The sequence below is a fragment of the Apus apus genome, chromosome 4 (genome assembly GCF_020740795.1).
Source record: "Apus apus isolate bApuApu2 chromosome 4, bApuApu2.pri.cur, whole genome shotgun sequence".
Classification (NCBI taxonomy): domain Eukaryota; kingdom Metazoa; phylum Chordata; class Aves; order Apodiformes; family Apodidae; genus Apus; species Apus apus.
The window spans coordinates 97,864,491-97,888,237 of NC_067285.1; the positions used below are offsets into that span (position 1 = coordinate 97,864,491).

General features: G+C 37.1%; 1 protein-coding gene across 9 annotated transcripts in view; it reads right to left on the minus strand.

Moving 5' to 3' along the window:
- SLIT2 (slit guidance ligand 2) overlaps positions 1 to 23,747 on the minus strand; it is a 256,317-nt gene that overhangs the window by 79,432 nt on the left and 153,138 nt on the right. For all 9 annotated transcript variants that reach the window (XM_051619879.1, XM_051619876.1, XM_051619877.1 and 6 more), the window contains exons 6-9: positions 18,942 to 19,013; positions 14,983 to 15,054; positions 12,092 to 12,255; positions 9,618 to 9,756 (exon numbers count right to left, since the gene is read on the minus strand). In XM_051619879.1, the coding sequence (XP_051475839.1) occupies positions 9,618 to 9,756; positions 12,092 to 12,255; positions 14,983 to 15,054; positions 18,942 to 19,013 (447 nt within the window). The remainder of the gene's footprint in view (positions 1 to 9,617; positions 9,757 to 12,091; positions 12,256 to 14,982; positions 15,055 to 18,941; positions 19,014 to 23,747) is intronic.

Below are 23,747 nucleotides of genomic sequence, written 5' to 3' on the forward strand. Positions count from 1 at the left end.
ATTCTATGAACAGACTTCTGAAAAAAAAGTATATGGGTAAAAGAGATGGAGGTAGATGAAAACTGTGGAATTGAGCATACCCTCAACAAGTATGCTGACGACACCAAAGTGTGTCATGAGGTTGACATGCTGGAGGGAAGGGATGCCATTCAGAGAGACCTTGACAGGCTTGAGAAGTAGGCTCCTGAAACTGCATGAAGTTCAATTAGGCCAAGTGCAGGGTCCTGCACTTGGGTCGGGGCAATCCCAAGCACAAATACAGGGCGGGTTGATAATGGATCAAAAACAGTCTGGAGGAGGACGTGGGAGTGTTGGTTGACGAGATCAACATGTGCTGGCAATGTGTACTTGCAGCCCTGAAAGCCAACTGTGTCCTGGATTTCATCCTAGAAGCATAGCCAGTAGGTCAGGGGAGATGATTTCCCCACTTTGCTCTCATGAGACTCCACCTGGAGTACTGCGTCCACTTCTGGAGCCCTCAACGTCAGAAGGACACGGAGCTCATGGAGAATGTCAAGCAGAGGGTCAGAAAGATGATCCGAGGGCTGGAGCATCTCTCCTTCAAGGACAGGCTGAGAGAACTGCGTCTGTTCAGCCTGGAGAAGAGAAGGCTCTGAGGAGACCTTATAGTGGTACTTTCCAGTACCTGAAGGGGACCTACAGGAAAGCTGGGGAGGGACTTTTTACAAGGGCTTGTAGTGAGAGGAAAAGGGGTAAAGGATTAAAACTGGAAGAGGGGAGATTGAAGTTGGACATTAGGAGGAAATTCTTTAGTGTGAGGGTGATGAGGCACTGGAACGGGTTGCCCAGGGAAGCTGTGGAAGCCCCCTCACTGGAAGTGTTCAAGGCCAGGTTGGATGGTGCCAAGCAACCGGATGCAGAGGGAAATGTCCCTCCCTATGCAGGACAGTTGGAACTAGATGATCTTTAGATCCCTTACAACCCAAACCATTCTATAATTCTATGGAAACATTAAGAAAAGCAGTAGAAATAAGGAAGGTAAAATGAAACAAATCTGATGGGACAAGTTAGGAAACTCATGGGAATGTAAAAAAATATTATCATGAAAATCTATACAGATTTTAGTTTTGGTATTCAAACGTTAGAAAGCTCCATTCATAAGAAAGTCCAACTTTATCTTCAAGGCCATAGTAATTACAAAGTCAGTGACTTTTCATCGGACTATGAAGGTGAATTGTCAACATTTTTTACTCCTATATATTTATTTCATTTCATAAATTCTGTGGTATATGGTCTTTTCTGCCCCTTAAAAAGACTAAAATTATTTATGCAACTGTAGCTTAATTAACAGGAGCAACCCTCCAGTCACCATCCTCTTCAGCAAGCCTTCCTTCCCCCAAAAACACCATTGTAGTGATTGTTACCCTTCTAAAAATGAAGCAAATTTAATTAAATCCTTCTTTTGTTTACTTGGCTTTAATATAAACACAATTAGGAAAAAAATAACCTACTTAATTCCATGCATGTTTGCTTAAATAATCATGTAGACAAAGCCGTGGTCAACAGAGTAGGTAATTCTCCCCTGCACCATCCTTCGAAAATGTATTTGTGGGTTTTTTATTCATAGTTCTACCCTAAGGAAAAAGATTTTAGAACCACTTTGACTGGTAGTTCAAGCCACAGAAGATTTGAGAAAATCAGAGGTACATAATGAGCAGCATTTCACAAGGTAGTGTACCTCATTAATGGCTTTTTGGTCGCTTCTTTTGAAATAAGAGCCTTTCACACCATTTGAGAGAAGGTACCAGTACAATTAATAGAATTGTTACTGAGTTGCTGTTTGTAAGGTTTCTGATAGTCTGTTTGAACGCATGCCAAAAAGTCTTTATTCAGAGGCAACCAGCTATTTCTGCCAATCATTCAAAGAATTTTCACGTGGAAGGTGAATTCTAAAAAGCAACCAAGTGAAGAGACTAACAGTGCTGAAAAACTAAAATGTGGAATAATGCCTGCATAGAGGCTAGTAAATGCTAACGCTATTAGAAAGGCTATACTTTCTAAAACAAATTCAAGTAATAGTTTTGAACCTTAAGAATGACCTTTAATGCCTTTAATATGTGAGCTGTGTGACAACGGAGGAAAGTGCTAGGTGTATTAGACCTGCATGGTTAAGCTCAGTAGATTGAACGTGAAGGGCATCCCATTAAAAATTCTGGAAAAGTGGAGTGGTTTAAACAACAAATCTAAATCAATTCTGATTATGATGTTTCTAATGAATGAATACTGCTTGGCTTAAGTCAATGGAAAAAGGGTAAAGTATGGCACCCTAAATAACAAACGTTTGAAGACTATTAGTACGTAACACATGGGCAATGCATTTTGCCTCACATTGCTTACAATTGAGACATTAAAACAACAAGGCCATGGGAATTTTTTTTAAGTTTCTGAAATCTTTCGTGGTATGGAACCTGAAATGTCATTTATGGTATGAAACCTTTTCATTTGACCCAGAGGCAAAGGTGCATCTACTCACCTCTTTAATGTCGTGCTTCCTGCAAAATCAGTAAGTGCACTAAAACTGTGGGAGTGTTGGTGCTCAACCAATTATTGTTTCTCAAAATACATATGGAATATGAAGTATCTCTTTTTCCAGTAATATCCCATTGATTGGATGGACCCTGAGAAGAAAAGCTCAGGTATTCTTCTTTAGCCTGTGTATGAGTTTATTTAGATAATAAAGAGGAGAATTAAATTTGCAGAAAAGGTGTAACTGGTACAGATATAATCGCATTACTTCAATAAAGATTAAGAATTACATTTCTAGAGATGCTGAATACTTAATTCTGCTCTGAGCTTTATCTATACAGAAGGGAAAAAGAGAGCAACACCACAGGCTTTATTCTCCTTCCATTTTCACTGGCAGCTACTTGGAGATAAGGAATTCTGTTACTGAAGGCATCTTCCCAAGAGGCACTTGGCAGACAAGGCATAGCCTGCTAATTGACTTCATGCAAAGGGAATTGCTAGTTTTAGCCAACTGACTTCTGTACCAATTGGGAAGTCAGACAGATTGGTATGACAAAACCCTCTCAGAAACACCTTGATGCTCACTGGTGAATCCAACTGCACTGGAATGAAACAGCATTTCAGCAACTGCTTCTGCCTCCTCCTGCTCCCACCATCACACAACATCTGCTCATTCCTAAGTCACATCAGCTTCCAGTGCAAGCTCGTTTTCCTGAGTGGTTTAGGCTGTTTCAACAAACTCAGAGAGGGGGAGGCTACAGTGCTGGCACACAGTCTCCTTGTCAGCTCTGCTACAGAAGCAGAAGCCATCAGCAGAAAAGACAGCTCCCACTGTCTTAAAATGTCATCCCAGAACAGTTGTCCAGCAGAACTACCAAGGCAATGCAAAGCCATGACATCAGCGTTAGACTCTAAACAGAAAGCCTTTTATTTTACTTTTTCCCAAAGAGCTAACTCAGAGCTTCAATATGTAGAATTTTGCTCAATTTAAACTGCCAATTTTTGATACAAAAGAAATTCAATATTCCATTTAAAGGGTTTTTAGCACATTATGTAGATACAGTTTAATTTATCAACCCCCTGGGGAAAAAGCAAAAGCATAACATTGCCAATATGGAATGTACACAGTAAAACCTACCTAAAGTAGGAGAGAGAACAATATTATTAATAGCACCTAGGTTTTATGCAGCATTGTCCCAGATAGACTTAAAATGCAAAGAATATGAAGTATATTCATACAGAAACAGATCAGACAATGTATTACCTGCAGGAAGTTTGTGTTGCCAAAGAGGAAGAAATAAGTGCTTCATAAGGTACAGAGGAGTGAGGATGGCCAGGCTTTTTTCATTTGGAGAAAGGATGGAAGAAATGGATGGAGAATATGGCAAAACATGACATAACCAAGACCATGTGTTGAAGGTATACTTGATAAGAACCTCAAGGAAAAAGAAAAACTGGATTATGGAAGTTCAAAACTAAATACGGATACATTTTTGTTAAGAGTAACCTGCTATACATGTAAGAACAAAGAAATAAGAGGCAGAAATGGGTAGAAAAATGAAATCTCACAAATAGAAGTTGTCAAATTTTAAGCAATTCAATTAAGGAGGACTGATAATAAAGTTTAATGTCAGCCTCCCAGGAATGGGTTATTCACATGAGATACAATAATGCAAAGACAAAAGGCTGGAAAGATGTAAGCATCAGAGTTGTCTGTGGACCAGGAAGTTGGCTGAAGTATAACATGACAGGCTGGTAGTATTCAGCACTGGATGCTGCAAATACAGCCCATAAACAGGTGACAACATTGCAGAGCAGAGAAACTGTGTCCAGAGCTAGGGAATTTGAAGTACTTATGGATTTTTCAAATGGAGTACATTTAGAAAATCAGATTACAATGTTCAGTTGAAAATGCAGAAAAAAACCTGACCAATGTGGAAGAATACTGGAAAGACTGGGCAACATCTAGCACATGTAAAATAGAAGTATAAAGCCAATTTCCTTGTGGTGTGCACAAGAACCTGATGATGGTAGTACCATAAGGATGAGTGAATAAATAATAATTTGGCTGTTAAAGCCTGTACATCCTTCAGAAAATGACAGGGAACCAGTGCATTTCTTTTTCCCCTCTTGCCTTGAGAACTGGGGAGCTCCTGCCAAAGCATGTGCTTAAAATGGTGATTAAGATAATAAAGCCATGAGTGTGGGAACTGTATAATGGTGATGGAAATACAGTGCTTGCTATACCCTTGCATTCAGCAAATGCATGTATGCTGAATGAATATAGCCTTGCATTCAGCAGCTCTTCAGCATTCTCAATGCTACTGTGACAGCATGGTCTCATCTCTGCAAATGTTTACTGACAGCTATCATTTTGGCATACTGACAACATTGTCACATAAGGAACAAGTGAAAAAAAAACAGGTTATTTTATGGGATACTATAACTTGTTCTCATCTAATCTCAGTGGGTTGCTATAAGCAACAGCTTTAAAAAAGAAGCTTTTAAACACTTTTCATTGTATGGTAACAATATAGGAATGTCACAATCCTTCTGCATACTGAAGTCCATCAGAAGAGGGCTGAAGTCTTTCTCAGAGCAGCTTTAAAAAGTAACATGCAACCAGATTCAGTGTTCAGAAATGTCTGCAGATGGAATAACGGGATTATATCTACAAACTTCTGGTCCTGACAAAACTGTAAGAGATGTGTAGAAGGCCTAGGACTCATGGGTAGTTCAATGAAAAACATGGAGCAATGTGTATTGGAAGTTAAAGAAAGCAAGAACTATGTTGCAAAAGGCAAATGAAAAAAACTACAATTCCATTAATATAAAGTCATGGTTCACTATCATGTGGACTATTTTATTCAACTCTTGTCATTGCAGGTAAAAAAATTTAGGAAACAAAGAATTCAGAGAGAAGGAAGGAGATTAATTATGACATTGAAGGTCTTGGCATCCAAAAAGACTGAACAGAGTAGTTAGTGAATTTAGAGATGAGATGAATGCGTGTGGCATGTAAAATAGAAGGGGGCAGGGCAAATTACCAACCTGAATGAATTTTCCTTCCCTCTACAAAGATGAAATAATGAAATTTTTAAAGACCATATTTTAAACTGAAAAATGTTGAACTCAACCCTCTCTCTCAAAGCTTATTATATTAAAATAACATGACGATTAAGAACATAGTAGGGTCTGAAGCAGATTGGATGTTTTGAAGAAAATCTCTTTCCTTTAAAACGATGCAAACTGTCACGTTTCAGAACAGTAATCCCAAAACAAACTGGAAGCAAAGAAAGTATCTGTCCTATTGGCGTTTCACTTTGCTGTTTCCAAAATATTCTTCATGGAAAACTAATGGGGGCCACTGGCCACAGTGGGTGCTGGTTTGATCCAGTCTTGTAGACTTCCCTCATTTCATTACGGGTAAAACCATTTTGACTCCACAAACCACTCATTCTCCCCCCTCTTCACTCTTTCTCATTTTCTCCAATGATAAGACAGTAAATACAACTGCCACTCATGGCAACCATAAAAGAACTATCACTAATTGTTTTCCTCCCATTAAAGCAATCAGTATAGTGTTTTCCCCATCCAACCATTAAAATATACATATTTGTAAAAATTTTCACTCCATTTCAAAGTATTGGCAAGGAAGGACCATGTGATTCTCTATCAAATATTTGCAAGATCCTCTAAATCTTCCACTGAGTTTTTCCCTCAGTTTCAGCGCCCTTCATGTGCCTTATTTTATTTATCTTTTCCTATATATTTTTCTCCTTACCTTCCACTAAACTGGGAAATTTTCTTCTTACTGTATGTAAGTACAGCCTACCACTGGCTGAAATAATAACTGAGTTCTTCTGTCTGCTTTACTGGTATGTATCTGTTAGCAATTACTAAAGTGTGGCTTTCTAATGTTCTATCTCTTTTTGCACCAGCTTTTGAATACGTGTTTGTTCATATGTCCAATGGCATGAATGTTGTCATTTAAGTGTTCAAAGTACTGTGATCTGCATTTTATTTAGCCAGCACTTACAAAATACATACAACAGAGATAAATAACAAATAGTTTATTAGTATATACACTACAGCCCAGAACATATACTGCCCATATATATAGGAGTAGACACATATTTATCTCCATTAAGGGACTATGGATCTCAGAAACAGAAAAGGTATCACTCTGGGATTTGAACACTATTTAACTTAGCAGGAAACTCAGACTCAGCTTGCAATCTGTTAAATGCTTAGCTTAATGCTCGAGGTGTTATCATATGACTATCATAGGATCATAGAATGGTTTGGGTTGGAAGGGACCTTAAAGATCATCTAGTTCCAACCCCCCCTACTTCTTTCTCACAATATCTTCCCTCATTCTCTATGCACACAGACATCCATAAGCAAGTAAAAAAGCCAGTATACAACTCAATAAACAATGTCAACAGTCTGTGCACCCTTTCCAGACACTCTGCATGGATATTCTGAAGTAGTCACTTTATTTGCAAGCATAGGGATTTTTCTGAGAGGGGGGAAAGGTAGAAGTGTTTGTATTACATAGCTGAATGACTGAGTTGGGCCAGGTAGGGTCAGCCAGGTCAGTAATATTAACAGCAGTAGTAATGAACTCACAGACATGATTATTACTCACATCCTAAGCAGAAACCACTGTAGTTCAGATTCAGTTAAAAAAATCTTATTGTGGAAGCCTGTTTTTAAACTTTCAAGAAGATCTTATGTACAACAGAATATATGTTCAGGAGACCTCTTTCACTTCAGACATCTGTTCCTCTCACTTCACTTATGTGAAATTCTTGACATAATTTTGTATCATCAAGGTACTCACAAGCTTTTTAATCTGGATACTCTCTCCAGCTCATTTACTTCTAGCCAGTCCCTCCTTACCAGGCTGTTGGCACAGTTACCTTCACACTATTTCCTTAAGATGAACTCCCAGATTCCCTTCCAAAACACTGCCTCCACCAGCCTTAGCATAGAAAGACGCTCATGCCAAGTCCCTGCCCTTCCTGTCAGCAAGTTCACCTTTGGATTTTGCTCTGCCACTGCACAAAAGAAAATGCAGCAGTAAGTTTCCTTCTGTACCAGCACAACCTTTCTGACACATTGCTCTTAAAGCCTGGAAACTCCATAGCACCTTTGCTTTAACTCTGTTCTACCATCAGGGCATGGTTGTGCATTTCATAAATGTTTTGGCTGTAAATGACATGTCACAACCTTATCAGCATGCATGCTTTTCTTTCCAGAGCTACACGGTATTAACATAACAACCACACCACAGATTCCATTCAACCATCTTACTTCTGCCTTCTCAGACAACCCTCTGAGGACACTGCTTTAGCAGAATACTTAGCATGGGGGTATAGGTTGTTGATGTTTCATGCAAAGATGTGCTTCTCTAAAAGGGAGTCTGATAAATAAATTGACTAAAGGTGACTCTTACGGTTTAACCCCAGCTGGCAGCTCAGGCCCACAGAGCTGCTTGCTCAGACTGCCTCAATGGGATGGGAAAGAAAATCAGAAGAGTAAAGTGAGAAAACTCATGGGTTGACATGACAGAATCCCAGAATTATTGAGGCCAGAAAAGACCTCTGAGATCATGAAGTCCAGCCTATGACCTAACACCACCACATCAGCTAGATCATGGCACCAAGAGCAACATCCAGTCTTTCCTTAAACACCTCCAGGGATGGTGACTCCACTACCTCTCTGGGCAGTCCATTCCAATGTCCGATGACACTTTCCATGAGGAAGTGCTTCCTAATATCCAACCTAAACCTCCTCTGCAGCAGCTTCAGGCCATGCCCTCTTGTCCTGTCACTAGTTGCCTGGGAGAAGAGCCTGACCCCCACCTGACTACAACCTCCCTTCACGTAGCTGTAGAGAGTAATAAGGTCCCCCAAGTCTCCTCTTCTCCAGGCTAAACAACCCCAGCTCCCTCGGCCTCTTCTCATAAGACTTTCCTTCTAGTCCCTTCACCAGCCTCCTTGCTCTCCTCTGGACCTTCTCCAACACCTCAATATCTTTCTTGAGTGAAGGGCCCAGAACTGCACATAGTATTTGAGATGGGGCCCCACCAGTTCTGAGTGCAGGGGGAGAATTACATCCCTACTCCTTCTGGCCACACTATTCCTGATACAAGGCAGGATGTAATTGACCTTCCAGGCCACCTGGGCACACTGCTGGCTCATGTTCAGCTGGTTTTCAACCAGTACTCCCAGGTCCCTCTCTACTGGGCCACTCTCCAGGCAATCTTCCCCCAGTCTGTAGCGCTGCAGGCGGTTATTGTGGCCAAAGTGTTGGACCTGGCACTTGGTCTTGATGAAGACAGTTTAATAAGTAAAGCAAATGCTATGCACCCAAGCAAAGAAAAACAAGGAATTATTTCACTGCTTCCCATTGGCAAGTGGGTATTCAGTCATTCCCAGGAAAGCAGGGCTCCATCACAGTTAACAGTTACTTGGGAAGGCAAACACCATTACTCTGAATGTGCCCCCTTATTGTTCCCTCAGTTGTTATTGCTGACCATGACATCATATGGTTTGGAATATCCCAGCTGAGCTCAGCTGTCCCGCCTCTGTCCCCTCCCAACTTCTTGTGCACCTCCAGCCTACACAGTGGTGAGGTGGTAGGAGGAGTAGAAAAGGCCTTGATGCTGTGTAGGCACTGCTCAGCAGTAAGTAAAACATCAGTGTGTCATCTGCACTGTTTTCAGCACTAATTCAAGACATAGCCTCATACCAACTACTATGAAGAAAATTGTCTCCCAGCCAAAACCAGCACAGAGAGCAACCCTGAAGGTAATGGGGTTTATAGCCTGCAGGGAAAAGCCACTCACTTGCAGATAAGCATGTCTTCCCAAACTCTTTTAAAACCAACCCAGAATGCAGTTTTAACTATGGATTGTGAGTAGTACATAAAAAAACAAACTCACAAGAAAACACAAAGGCCTTAAATATTTTCATATACCTGCATACTTCTTTTATATCTGATTCTGAATGCATATTATGAAACTCCTACCCTATATAATGCATGAGTTTATACAAATAACAAAAAAGCCTAGGAAAAAAATGTTTTCTAAAAGTTAATTGAAAAAAAGTCAGATTACGTACATTTCAGTAATGGTTTCTGGGAGGTTTGTTGGGATCTCAGTCAGGCCTTTTCCACGGCAGTCCACAATGTTGTTACTACAGGTGCATGCAGTAGGGCAATGCAAGACACTGCAGGATGGAGCCATGAAGGACTGGTGACCTGCAAACGAAAAGTTTCTCCAAAAAATTGCACAATACTGTCTATCTCAGTCTACCCCTTTACCTCCAGTCTACCTTAACAGTAAAACATTACATTTTACACTTCCTTGAAAAATTTAAGCCCCAACCTCTATAATAAACATTGTAGCCTATCGATACTTTTGGAATGTACTAATTTAAATACCCATTAAACCTGTTGATACAATACTGAGAGACAAAAGACAAATCCTCAATTACTATGCTAGCATTACATAATTTTTCAATTTCATTAGCAATCTGCATTCAAAATCATCTTTTTAAAAAGCCCAAGTGTGATCCATTTTTCAGGTATATTTTATGTATTCTGGCTTTATGTATTATGGTTTCATGAACTAACTTTTACTTAGTTTTTGTAATTTTGTGTAGTATTAATAGCGCACATCAATAAAAATAACCAAATTTTGCCACAAAAACTGAAGGTGTCATGCTAGTTACATTCTGTTCTGCAAAATATGATTACGGTTCTTCAGTTACATATCACTTATGGGCAGTTTTGGAGTTATGATGTTCTCAGTCACAGAAAAATAAGTAAATTGACTTCATACTCTCAGTCTCTGTATTAGCTCAGCAGACTTCCTTCTTCCTCACACAATCTACTGTTCTTACTGCCTCAGGTGGCTAATTTACATTACTTTCTCTCCCAAGTTCTTGCACTACATCTTAAACTCAGCATTTATAACTGCATTTAAACATAACCACTTAATATTTAGGTATGATTTAGAAAGTAAACAACTTTATTTTTGTGCAAATAGATAGATTGCACATTTTTATAATATATTAATGCACTCATTCTTCTATCAATTTAATGATGCAGAATTGCTGTTTTGTAATATTACAGAAAGGCACAAAGGGATGAGAAAGGCATGAAACCCTCTTTTTCTCTTTTTCTTTTTTTTGTTATTTTCTTTTTTATTAACGCAAAAAAGCTAAAGACTGTTTTGAAATTCTCAGGGAAAAAAAACCTCTTGACTATGAAACCATGATTTAATCTAAGAACACTCTCATTATATTTAGTATTATATATTAACATAGAAAGGGTACATTGATAACTTCAGTTGCAGCCAGGGCAGTTCCTACTTACAGCTTCAAATAACAACTGCTCAATTTTTAAATTACTGAAAAGGTTAGCCTTTTGAGATAGTAGTTTACTATATAAGAATTTGATTTCACATTTACGTATGTGTTACAAAAGTACAAACAGCTGCCAAAATTAGTAATACATCTACTGTTTTTATACTAACAGGCAGGAAATATTTCACCTGCCTTTATTAGCAGAAAAAACATGCTTATTCCTTTTCCTCAGAATCAGCATTATAAGTTTTAAAACTGTTCTTGACACTTGGGCACTGCAGCCATACAATTTACAAATAAGAGACATTAAATGGTCTTGCTGGGAGTTCTTTTAAGTGTACATAAAGGCAGAATTAATGGTAACAACATTGTTAGCATTTGCCACATGAAGATGGCAGTGCCTTACACTTCAATGTCAGAGCCTGTTTAATAAGGACAAAACATTGTGTTCTCCATAAAGGTCTTTTAAAAGCATGTATCTGTGCAACTTTTGGTATATTTGGCAATAGGCTTCTGACTGTCTTTAGAAAATGAACCACTATAAACAACTCTGCTGAATCACTGAAGTCAGATGGCTCTAAGTCCAGCTGGTTCTTAATGTTTTTGAGAAAACATGAAACAGTAGAGAAAGTTAACAAAAAAAATTCAATATTAGTCTAAAAATATTTAAATAAGAAAGATACACTTGCCTTCTTCCTCATCTAGAAGATATGAATAAAGGAAAAAAATAATGAATAAGAGAAAATGCAATTAGTAACAAACTGTTAGTCATTTCATTATTTCATTTCAGAAAACAACCTGAGGCACTAAAGAATATCATCCACAAAGTTACTTAGGGACTCAGAGTTATTATTTAACTGCAGAAAATAACAAGAAAAAGCAACAATCTGTAAAGTTAAAAAATAATTCCTTATTACTCAAGGCCTTGTGTTCTCAATCAGTGCACCTTCTATTTAATTTCCTGCATTCCTCCACCATAATTATACTTTTAGAAGGCTGTATAATCTACATGAATGCAGCATTTACACAGAATTTAAAAGGACAGAAGCATCCCCCAAACAACATGTAAACAGCAATAAAAATGATTAGTTTATTTTTAATAAGCATTAAAACTTGGATTATGCAAAAGCTAGCAAAAAGGCACCATGCAGCACTAATGATCATCACTGAGCTGTCAGAAGGTGTGTTCTGAAACAGGACTTAGTGAGCAAATCTGTTTCCCTTACCGCTGCAGACAAACTCCCGCTTTTGGACCTCGGCTACGTTGTGTCCCCGGAGGTGGGACGGCCCCATGCACTGGGTGTAGAGGCCAACCCGTGGGCGCTGCCGCAGCCAGTCGGACAGCCAGGCCAGGTGGCAGTCACAGTAGAGGTTGTTGGAGTGAAGACGACTGCATGGAAAGAAACTCATCAATACTTCCAGATCAGGAAAAACAAACAGTCAAGCAACCAACTTTTCAGGCTCCCCCTTCAGCAAGCAACTAGGCCAGTTTATCAACAAAGCTAGTTAATATGGTACTAATTACTCACATCTCTCATTAAATGCTAATAAAGAAAACTATACAAGCAGCAAAATTATGTTTTATTTGTCATGTAATTAATTGGGTAAAAAAAATAAAGACTTCCTAATAACGTAAGTTATGTGTAGTTTCTTTTTCTTGTCTAAAAGAAGGAAATGCATAGGGGCTTGAAAGCTGCCACGGGACTTTTTGGTTCAGATCTATATGAATCGTGAGTAAGAAAAAAATGTCTCAAGTAAATTGCCCTACAGTGATAATATACTGTCAGATAAAAAGAGTTAATAAAAGATTTCGTTTCCAATTAGATATATCTGTAAGTCTGGCCATTATTAGTCTCTATAGAAACAGTCTGCAAAATCCCTTTAGCAGGTCATACTCATTTTCTGCTGAACAAGACAGAGCAATAACTCAATATAAAACATCTTCTTTCACATCCTTTTCTGATTTCCTCTCTTTTTGTTTAATCACAGAAAGGGGGATTAGTTGCTTTTGGCTCTTAGGGACCTATATTCTAAGCAGTGCCTGAAATTAAAAGACCAAATGGCAGCAAGTGATGGAATTAAGTACGTAGCCTCTCTGTTGGCAGGGTCTGACACAAGCCCATGGCTCCTTGCCAAGTGGCAAAAAGCACTTTGCCATTGACAAAATATCAGACAAAAGTATTCACTAAATTAGGTAAATTACTTTTCTCTGGCTTAGTTTTCTCTGGCTCTTACATTTTCTCAAGCTACAGAATTAAGTCCACATTTATAAATCAAATTCTTACTCAGAATCATCCATAACAAAGTAATGTAATTTTGATCCTTTTTAGCTGATGTGCTCAAGTCTAACTAAGTAACTGGAAAGAATGTGCAAGAAAACCAGAATTTAGACAAGAGGTCTAATTAATGCATGAAAAAACCCCACCTGTAAAGCAACATGAAATGTGCAACCAACATAAATAAAAAATTCAACTAACTGACTTCCCCCCCCCCCCCCATAAGTGACTAGAAATAAAAGGCAATGTATTTTCCTGTATTAATTCTTGGCTGGGTGCTTGGCAAATATTGCTCACAATAGAGCACATGCATTCAGTACAGTCTGTGGCCAGCTGTAGGCAAGAATACTATTGCAAATTCGAACTAATGCCACTGAAATCAATACAGTTATACAAGCATATTCTGAGTGCAAATGGCATGTTACAGCTGTAATCTAGGACTCTGTGTATCCATTTTTTTTGTTTCTAAAATTAATTTTCAAAAGATGAAATATCCCACCAAAAAAAGTGCAAATGTTGCAAATCTGATTCAGAATATAAACTGTATTTGAAGGTTTAAAAGAGGCACAGACATTCACATTTTCAAGTCTCAAACCTGAAAGAATGGAATTAAATTCTATTCTCAAAAATATAACTGAGGCCATCACAAGCCCATAGTTAGCATGACTTGAGTACTCTTGAATTTATTCAAGAAAGAATAGTTACAATTCTGTTATGAAATCAACAGAACTACTCACCTTCATGAAGTTCCTTCAGTCACGCATGGCATGTGAACTCAAGTGAATAGCCCTACTGATTTCAAAACAGTTGTGCAACCCAAGGTGCACAAAAGAAAATGGACAGGCTCTTTGTAAAAGTACTTCTTTCACAGTAATACCTACTCTTGAATTCTGAGCGCAACATCCCACTTGCTTTTGGTTCCCACTTCACTGGAAAACCTGTTTGAAAGACAGCCTCAGGACTACACCTTGCTATATTCTGGTTTTGCCACTCAACACAACATATGTTTATTCCTAGTTCAGTATAAACATACAAAAGAAATTACCCCAAACTGTATCCCATGCATACACACTCTTTTCACTATGTTTTGTTTTAGAATCCTGAAGTGCTCATCTGTGAAAGTCATAACCTCTAAAAACGGGGACCTTATTGTAAATGCTGACACAACTTTAATTATAATAGCACTGCCGGATGATGCTGTAATTTTATGTTACAAAGAATGTTGGAGAGCCAGTTCAGTTTAATTAGGTCTGCTAGCAGTACAGTAATAAAAGCATAAAGATTTCCCATTTATCACATCTGACAGACAATCAAAGATTCGTCCATGTTCCTAAATGAAATGTGACCCATTCAATAGCTCAAAGTAAAACAAATTTTTTACTTTCAAAAAACGTCAGTTTCTTTCTTTATACAGCTGTAACATATAAAAAAGAACCCTCCTCTTAACCCCATCTTTTCTGTTAGAAGTTGAAGCTTTTCTGTGACTGAAATACAGAACCATGGAAAACTCATCTTGGGAAAAAGCCATTAAACCACTTCCATAGACTTATTCAGCCCACATCCTAGTAAAGCTGATGGAAAAGAATGCAACTGTTTCTTCATCTCCCTGAGCCCCAAGCATCAGCTCTGGAGTCACTTGATAGTTTTACTTTCCAGAATTAGCTGCCATACATGAACCCACACGCTTTAAACCAACCCACCTCATGATGCCTCAGTACTTTTTTAAAGGAGCCTGTCCTTGCCAGTAAACATATTTATGGACCACTGACAAAACTTGATAGAAGAAAAAATGATATGCTGGACTGAATGAAATGGCAGCCACTTTCAGTGGGACTACTTACAATGTCCTGAGTTTGGGCATATGGTTGAAACTTGCCACAGACAGTCGGGTAATGTTGTTATTGTTGAGAGTGCTGTCAAGTCAAGAAGCAGCCCATTAACATGGTACAGTTATGTCACATTCACTACAGTTTTAAAAAATGCACATCTGTTGAAATCACGGTGTACTGCTTTTAGGGATTGTTATCAGGAAAAAAACCATGCTGTTAGATATACGTTATCTCCTTATTCAATCTCTGGTAAAAGATTAGGTTTGATCATATAATAATTCTAAGTCATCTGAGATCCTAGTAACTTATGATTCACTCAAACGGAGCTTCTCCCAATCTTGAGAATATCAATGGCATTCAAGCTAAGGTTGTCATCCTGATGTAAAAAAGACAATTCTTGGAGAAAATTCCTTGATTTTAGGACTCTCATTTCTCTTTCTAGCTTCCAAGAGTCTGTTGTTGTTGTTTTTTTGACAGAGCATACAAGATCTGCCAGCTTTTTCAAGAATTTTAGGAAAAGTTTAAGGCTTGTCTGAAATTAGGTTTAACATGGAACAGAGATGCTACAGATGATCCACAGCTGTATGAACAACAGCGAAGCTTCTGCTGTGCAATGGAAGGAGTCTGGTATCTTAATATTTTACAATTTTAGAAATTTTAGACAAGGTCCCTGGAAACTTGAATTAGAAACTAGGAACAGATCCTAGCCAATTGCTGGGTAGCACAGCCCCATCACACATGTTAAGTCTAGTTTTTAAAGATAATGAAACTTTATTAACAATCCTGCAGTTAAATATTGTCTTTAGGCTGCAAATAAAATACAAACAAGCTTGTATTCCAAAACAAGGAAACTAGCAATAAACTTCACAGTTTTGACTTGGAGATTACTCATTTCAGCAGAATGGAGAATTTGTTCTGGGATTTTAAAGACACAACTATGGCACTAGTAATGATAATTCCCACTGATCAACCCTTGTTTCTGACTTGAAACAAAGTGCTTTGTGTTTTTTTCTCTTTTCTCCTTTATATATTTTTTTATATATATATATATATATATAAAAAAATAAAATAACGAAGCGTAATTTGTATTAATTTTGAATAAATTTTAAGTACTCTGATCCTAACACAGAAAGGTAAATTCACAGCACCTCAAACAGGTTCAGGCTATACACCTCCACATTAACCAAGCAATTAATTATGGGCGCAGTGTGCTGTATTTTACCTATGTGTGCTTGCTCATGCCACATCATAAACGTTTTCTCCACTGTGCATAAGGGATCTCCCCTGTGCGCCCTTAGGGCTACATAAACAAAAAGGAGAATAATCAAAAGAAGAAAAAGGGGAAATCATACCATTTTTCAAAACGAACAAAAATGAAACAACAAAAAATGGCCTAGTGGGTATGTCCAGAAAAGGTGCCTTAATGAATAAATGACAGCAAATCTTGGCAAGATTTTCTTACAGTGTCTACATGGTAAATGACAGCTTCCATAGTTCTTCCTGCTTTACTTCTTATAAGGCTTTGAAATAATATCTTTTCAATTGAAAGAAATGGAAATCAGTACATATCTCCATAGCTGTTTGCTGCATCAAGAAAGTCTACCCACAAGTGTTTTAATTTTCAGTTTGACATGTTTGACATTTGCCTTGCTATTCTAGATGCAGACAATAATTTATTTTTGTAAGGGTACATGAAAATATCAGGACTAGACGTAAGAGATACGTAGGGATTTAAGTAATTTTTGTAACTATTTCTATGTGATGATGAAAATGCTTAATTCCATTACAGAGATGTAATTTAAAAACAAGTTGGGTCAATATTTTTACTTAAGCATTATGCACTATTGCAAAGAGTGTGATGACTGAAAGACATTTGAAAAATTTCTTAATATTTTAAATTTTTTAATATTACAGCACCATATATTTTCCTATAGCCACTGTTCCCCCAGTACAGTAGATTTTCCCTTTAAACAAACAAAAAAACCCTGTCCAGATTTTAGGTTGATTTCATTCCTTTAATGCTAGCAGTCTTTAAGATTATGCAATTACTTAAACATTATATGACCTGTTATTTCAGTAAACATTTCAAACAGTCATTGAACAAGATTACATCCTGGGTAAATTTAAAGATTATTTCAGAGCTTTATTGTATACTTATCAGTTTGATGTAACATAAACATTCAGTGCTTAGATAGAATCATTAACTCCAAATGAAAACAAAATATGTGGTTTTATAAGCCACTCAGTGCATATCCAGTATGGTCTGATACACATACCTTTCAGTACTGGGTGAAATATCTATCTCAGTTTTTAAAAAACTTAATCTCTACATCATTGTTGATCACATAACATAATTCAGATAGTAGTGAACATTAGTTATATAACTGAACAAAGCTATTATCTATGTATATTCATTCACAAACTATCTACCTACTTTTTCAGCAAAACATTATTTTTAAAGATTTTAATTTTTTTTGGGTGCATTCAAATTGATGTGAAAATTTTACCACTGACTTCAACTGGCAATGATGAACTTTATAGAACACTAAAAACTACATGCACTAAAAAATTTAATTTATTTTTTTTAAAAAAATACACATTTAACACTTTCACTCATAAAGAAAGGCTTGCACTTAAAAAGAAACAGATCAAGCCATCACTGGAAAAGTTATTCTGTCATATACATGAGTTCCAAAGATTAAAATCTCACAGAACATCAGGTTTACTGACAGATAACCAATAATTCATCAACGTCACAATTAGATGCAATACTGAACCTAAAGTACATTTCACATGGCTTTATACCAGAAAGCTAACAATAGGCTTGTTATTCTATAATTTCAACATCTAAAAAAAAAATAAAATAAAAAAAATTAAATGTAGTTGTCAGATCCATTCACTCATAAGAAAGACCAACTATTGCTTAATAATAAAAACTTTACCACCAGCAGCTCAAATATTCTTCAGTTTCTTGGACATACAGACACAATCTATTGCCAGTGAAGCTTCTTTACTTCAGAATCTTAAAAATAAAACAAAATAAAAAAACCCCAAAACCCAGCGAAAAACCTCTTGCTCACCCCCCTCAAGGTGGTGTGATTTACCAAGTATGATTCAAAGTACCATGAAGTAACTCACTGATACACAGTCTTTCACTTTTCTTAATGTAGAAAGCCCAGAAAAATGTGGTATTTTGACTGACAGAGCAAGTATTTCAGGAATGCATCCTATGCCTCAGTTTCTTTGGGAACTGCAGCACTTTGGTCATTAAAGTACCTACTTTCAGGTCAGAGGTCACTGATGAGAATTTTGTTACCTTCAACCTCAGTGATGGCCACTTTGAGACAGTGAGAAAATGTATGTAATAGAATATTGCAATACAAACCTTCAATGACATTTTTTTTTTCTACACATATATTTATACTCAAGCAATTTAAAATGTTAGAAAAAAACCAAGCAGTTAATGTGAACATGTTAAATATCTTAGCACATAACAGTACTGTCTGATATAAAAGTGTCTTGTTGAAAACTTCTGAATTGTCAAATATACTGAACATATTGTTCCTTAAAGAGTCTGAAAGACTAAATTAATATCAGAGTATACAACAAAGGCAATACTGAAAATGTTCAGCACTTCAGCAGTGAAGGATAATTTACAACATTAATTGGTTTCATTAATACTGTCCTCCCTCATTTTAAAAATAAATATATTATTTTGTTATGTTATGTGCCATCTGCTTTTTATAATATGTATGTTTTGATTGTGTTTAATGGCTGTTTTACAGAGTAAAGGAGTATCTCTGCCTCTCCACATCTTTCTACCATGTCATAGCACATCGCAGTGGATTATTTTAAGGCATCTTTTCACTAGTCCATCCTGACACCAGGCTGCAGCTTGCTGATAAGCTTTTACGTTAGTACTCCCCAGATACTGAGCTCTTGCTAGAAGTAGGAGATACAAGAATACTTACAGCACTTCCAGGTCGCGCAGAGCCCTAAATGCTCCATCTTCAATACAGCTGATCTGGTTGTAATCCAGTTGCCTGTTAAACAGATTAGGAAGGTATTTGTAAGGGAGACGAGCGCTGGCAGCGTTACGTGCAAAGGGAGGCTCGGGAAGGGGCCGGCAGAGCGAGGCCACGCTGACCAAAAGGCTCTGGCAAACAGGCTCGTACGCTGGAGCCTGTCACACAGCTTGCTGGCCTGGATGCTGCCACAGAATCCCTTTTTGTTCCTAACTGTCTGTGCAAAACAGCAGTGCTGGGAAAGCTCCAGTAAATAATAACTGCACCTTATATTAAATGCCAAAGGAATGCAATTTCATTACATCAAGAAAAGCTATCCATTAAAAGCTCTCAGCGTCATCTTGCTGAAACAATTTCATTAAGGTAAAGGACGGTAAATCACTTAATGTCACACGCATCCCCTCGGTGACCTAACAGAATCCATTTATCAGAGCAGCCCAGCTGCATGTTAATTCCACCCGCCGCGGCAGAGACCAGCGAGAGACACCACTTTCAGGGGGTCTCTCTGTGTATATGCACGCCTAGACTGGGTGGGAGGTGTGGGGCTGGGGAGGGGAGATTTAGATTAATTGCCTTCTACAATATTTCTATGTGTAGAAATAATAGTATCCAAGGTATTTACATACTTGGTTACTTATCTCCTTTAATTCTGTTCCAAATTAAACTCGGATTTCTACTGTAACCTTCAGTATGTGGTTTTCTGCATACTTTATGCTCTCTCCAATTATATGCAGAGAGAATGTTGTAACAGAGCACTTGAATTCTGGATATAAAGCTCAGCAATCCACCCCATACATTATTCATCTTTAAGTATTGAGTTATGAAAAATTTAAATTCATTTCTCTGAACAATATTAACTTTTCAACTCAAAACATTGATACAGTACATACTGCCCAATTAAAAATGTCTGCTAAAATTAACAACCATGCAAATACAAAATCCCAGTTTATCTGCTGATAAAAGCTTTTTCTATAAGTACTGCCACACGTCTTAAGCATTTCAGGGCATGACTTGCAAGATAAAGATCATATAACCTCACTTTAGACAACCAGATGATCTTCTCCAAGCCAGTAACTTGTCAGTGTCAGAAAATACGTATGAGTAAATGTGTGTGAACAATACTAAAAAAAAATGAACAAAATGCAAATGAACTCTGCCCTTCTGTCTTCAATTATATATTAGCTACCAGGGATAATGAGGCTCTTACTAAAGCATTTTCTGTGATTCTTCTGAATCTGTAACATTTTACTTTATTAATAAATCATCACATCCACTGTTGAATGTTACGTACCAGCTTCTATAAAGTTCTCCCCTAGTTTCATCCAGATTACTACACAGTAATAAAATACTGTCATAATTGTAACAGCATCGGTGTCTCTGTGTACTGAAAGCTAAATACAAACTATCATTTTCTGAACATGATCTTTAATCATTTTGGTGCAATGTTACAGCACCAGTGCTGAAGTCTTGGAACATTTAAGCCTACTTTCTCAGGCTCTTTCAATTTTTACTAATGAATTTCATTTAACAAGTAAGTTAATAGTCTTTTTATTTTAAAGAGGTAAAATATATACACAGTACAATTCTTTAACCTCTTGAACAATTTATCAAAGCTATTCAAATTAGTACAATGGCATGAAATGTTACCCTTGACACAATACAAAAGAGAAATTGTTTCCAGACAAATTGGAAAAATCTTTTAATGCCACCAAATTTGCCTAATGCAGTCTGCAGGTTAATTTGTAAAAGGGTGAGCTGCATGTTTGCCCATATCTTATTATCTTTAGCTGTCAATGTATAAATCAGTGCTGACACAGCTTCTTCTAAATCATCCATATTATACACAAAGAAAAATCTTTTAACAGTAGAGAAAGCACTTGAGCAAATCTTGTCCTACATTAGCTGAAAGGCAGATTTCTTCCACTAGATTGGCAGCAGTTCTGGTACACCTAAAAACTTCTGCATACCTTCATTAGTGAGTCACTATTACCACTACCTTAGTGAAGGGTGAATTGTTTTCACTTCAATCTTCTTACCATAAAGATTACTTTGTTTGCACTGAACTAATGAGCTAGGTTTGTTTTAGGGCAAGGGAATCTTGTGGACATGAAAGGAGAAATATTTCCTAGTTTTATAAATTATTGTCTTTGAAAAATGCAACATTCTTTATGTTTTATATAATCTTCTATCCGTTATAACCATGATATAAAATGATCAGACACACACCAAGAAGAACATGATAAATATTTTTTTAAGCCATGAAAGGTACATGACTCTGAATATTGTGTGCATGGCTTGAATAGCAATTTATGGTATTTGTGTTAAGGTAAAGATATCCGCTGCACATACAATCCAAACAGAAAGTTAGACAATATGTCACATCCAGTATATCATTAACTGATGATGTCCCTCTAATGGATATGCAGAGCAGTCTGAATTTTTTTGGATGAGACTAGTTTCTGACAGCAAATTGTGAGCGCTGCAACTGCTATGATTTAAGACATCTGCACGAATAACAGAGAAAGAAGCACATATTTCTCTAATGTCAAGATATGCTTTGTAATTTGTTTTTAGCACAATGACTTTCAAAATCATGCAGAAATATCTACAGTACTATAACAAAACTTTTGTCACCACTAAGTTATTGAGCATACCAATAATCCTAACTGCATTTTCAAAAGCATTTTTCCCGCAAATTTTTTTTTTTTCTTCTCTTAAAATTACTAAAACACCCTGAGAACAGAAGCTGATAGGACATGGACCAGCAATTCTGGCCCATCCTCCTCCTTCCTTCTCCCCAGTCTGTCTTTCATGATCTTCCCCTCTATCCATCTCCATGTTGGGTCTTGTCTATGTGAAGATCTATGTTTCCATCCCTTCAGAAAGTCCCTATTCCTTTCTGACACCCCTTCCACAAAGCCATGGAATACCTTCAGCAGTGTGGCTCCTGTGAAGCTCATAAAACACCAAACAGCAGCTATCACATTAAAAATCTTTCCATTATAGCAGAGAATTCATTATATTTTGCACCTGTACCTGCAACACTACCTGGGTACTTCATACACCTGATAATCTACTGCTGTTTAAAATGTTAGTGTTTATTGAGCTCAGCTATAAAAACTAGCAAGAACTAAATAAAAAGCATTCAACAAATAAGAAAATGCCTGCTTTAAATGTTTTTTTATTTATTGCTTTTGGTGAGAGATCTTACACTGTATAAACATGTTGTTAACTTTTATTTTCTTCCCTTGTAGCATATGTTGGCTAACAGATAATGATAAACAAATATCTAAAAATAAATCTGGTTATCCCAAACGAACAGCATTTAATAATGAACAGATTGTGTTGCATACATTTGAAAACTAGTACTCTCATACAGGAAAAAAACTTATCTGAATCTGAGAGAGAAAATCTTCTTTACTTGTTCCTAGGGGCTCTGCTAGAAGTTGGGGCAGTATCAGTCAACCTGTCTGCTTTACTCTCCTGTTCTTGAGGACACTCCATGATACCACAGAAGGGAGGCACTGTGCAGTTTACCTTATTCTCCTTTGTTCAGAATTGCTTACATTTTCCTCGTGTATCAATTTAATGGTAAACATTCATTGAGGAGTCATTAAAAACAGTCAGAAGCCTTTCTAGATCGGTAGCTTCCTCCCTAGTAGCTTTCCCCCTAGTTTTAGCACATTGTACACTGGATTTCTTATCATTAACATTTTTCCTTGGGAAGAGAACAGAGCACACACTATTTATCACTAAGAGAATTTTTGGAAATAGTCACTGTTCTTAATGTCTCCTTCTATTTTTTACAACAGAACCATGTTTTATGTTTCCTATTTCTCTGTTCCCTTCTCTATTTCAATTTGAGAGGAATCAATGATTGCAGAGGCATTAACTGAGAAAGATATAAAAAATCATGTAAGAATGTATGCTATTCTTATCAAAATTCAGAGAACTGCTTGTTTCCCATGACTATTATTGTTTATTGCAATCACTTCCATTTGGAAGTACTCTCTTCTCTACTTGCTCTTTAATTTGCTAATGTAGTTCATTTTATTCTTTATTAAATTTTCTCTGTAAAACATTTTGAATGGATTTTTTTTCCCTAATATACACAGTATACCAAATGATTAACCTTTTTCTTTTACCCTAAAATTTAAAAGCAAGACTTGCAATACTTCTAAGTAAGGCTTACCTGCTGAATAAACTAGAAGGGAGAACAGATCTATGGTTCAACTGCTCCATTCTCTCAAAATTGTCTAGCACCCTATTTGACTAAATCCCAAATTATATTCCAGGAGCAAATTAAAAAAAAAGTCAAAATTAAACAGAAGAATGCCATGAAAAAGAGGATGAATGCAGAATAAACAATCTGTATGCTATGTGATGCAAAGATCACATCAGTATGACTTCCCAGAAATCAGAATCATAGAATGGTTGAGGTTGAAAGGGACATTAAAGATTATCAGGTTCCAACCCCCCTGCTATGAGCAGGGACACCTCACACTAGACCAGGCTGCACAAAGCCTCATCCAACCTGGCCCTTAAACACCTCCAGGGAGGGGACTTCCACAACCAATAGTATCTAAATAATGCAATTTGGCTATCAAATGACAAACAATATCAAGATTATCATAACATGGAGGGCAAATACATTCCCATTGCAGCATGGAAGTTATATTAAGCACACAGCCATTGAAAGTTCAGTTAGAATTGTTTATTTAAATATCAATTAGAAAATATTTATCTGTAGAA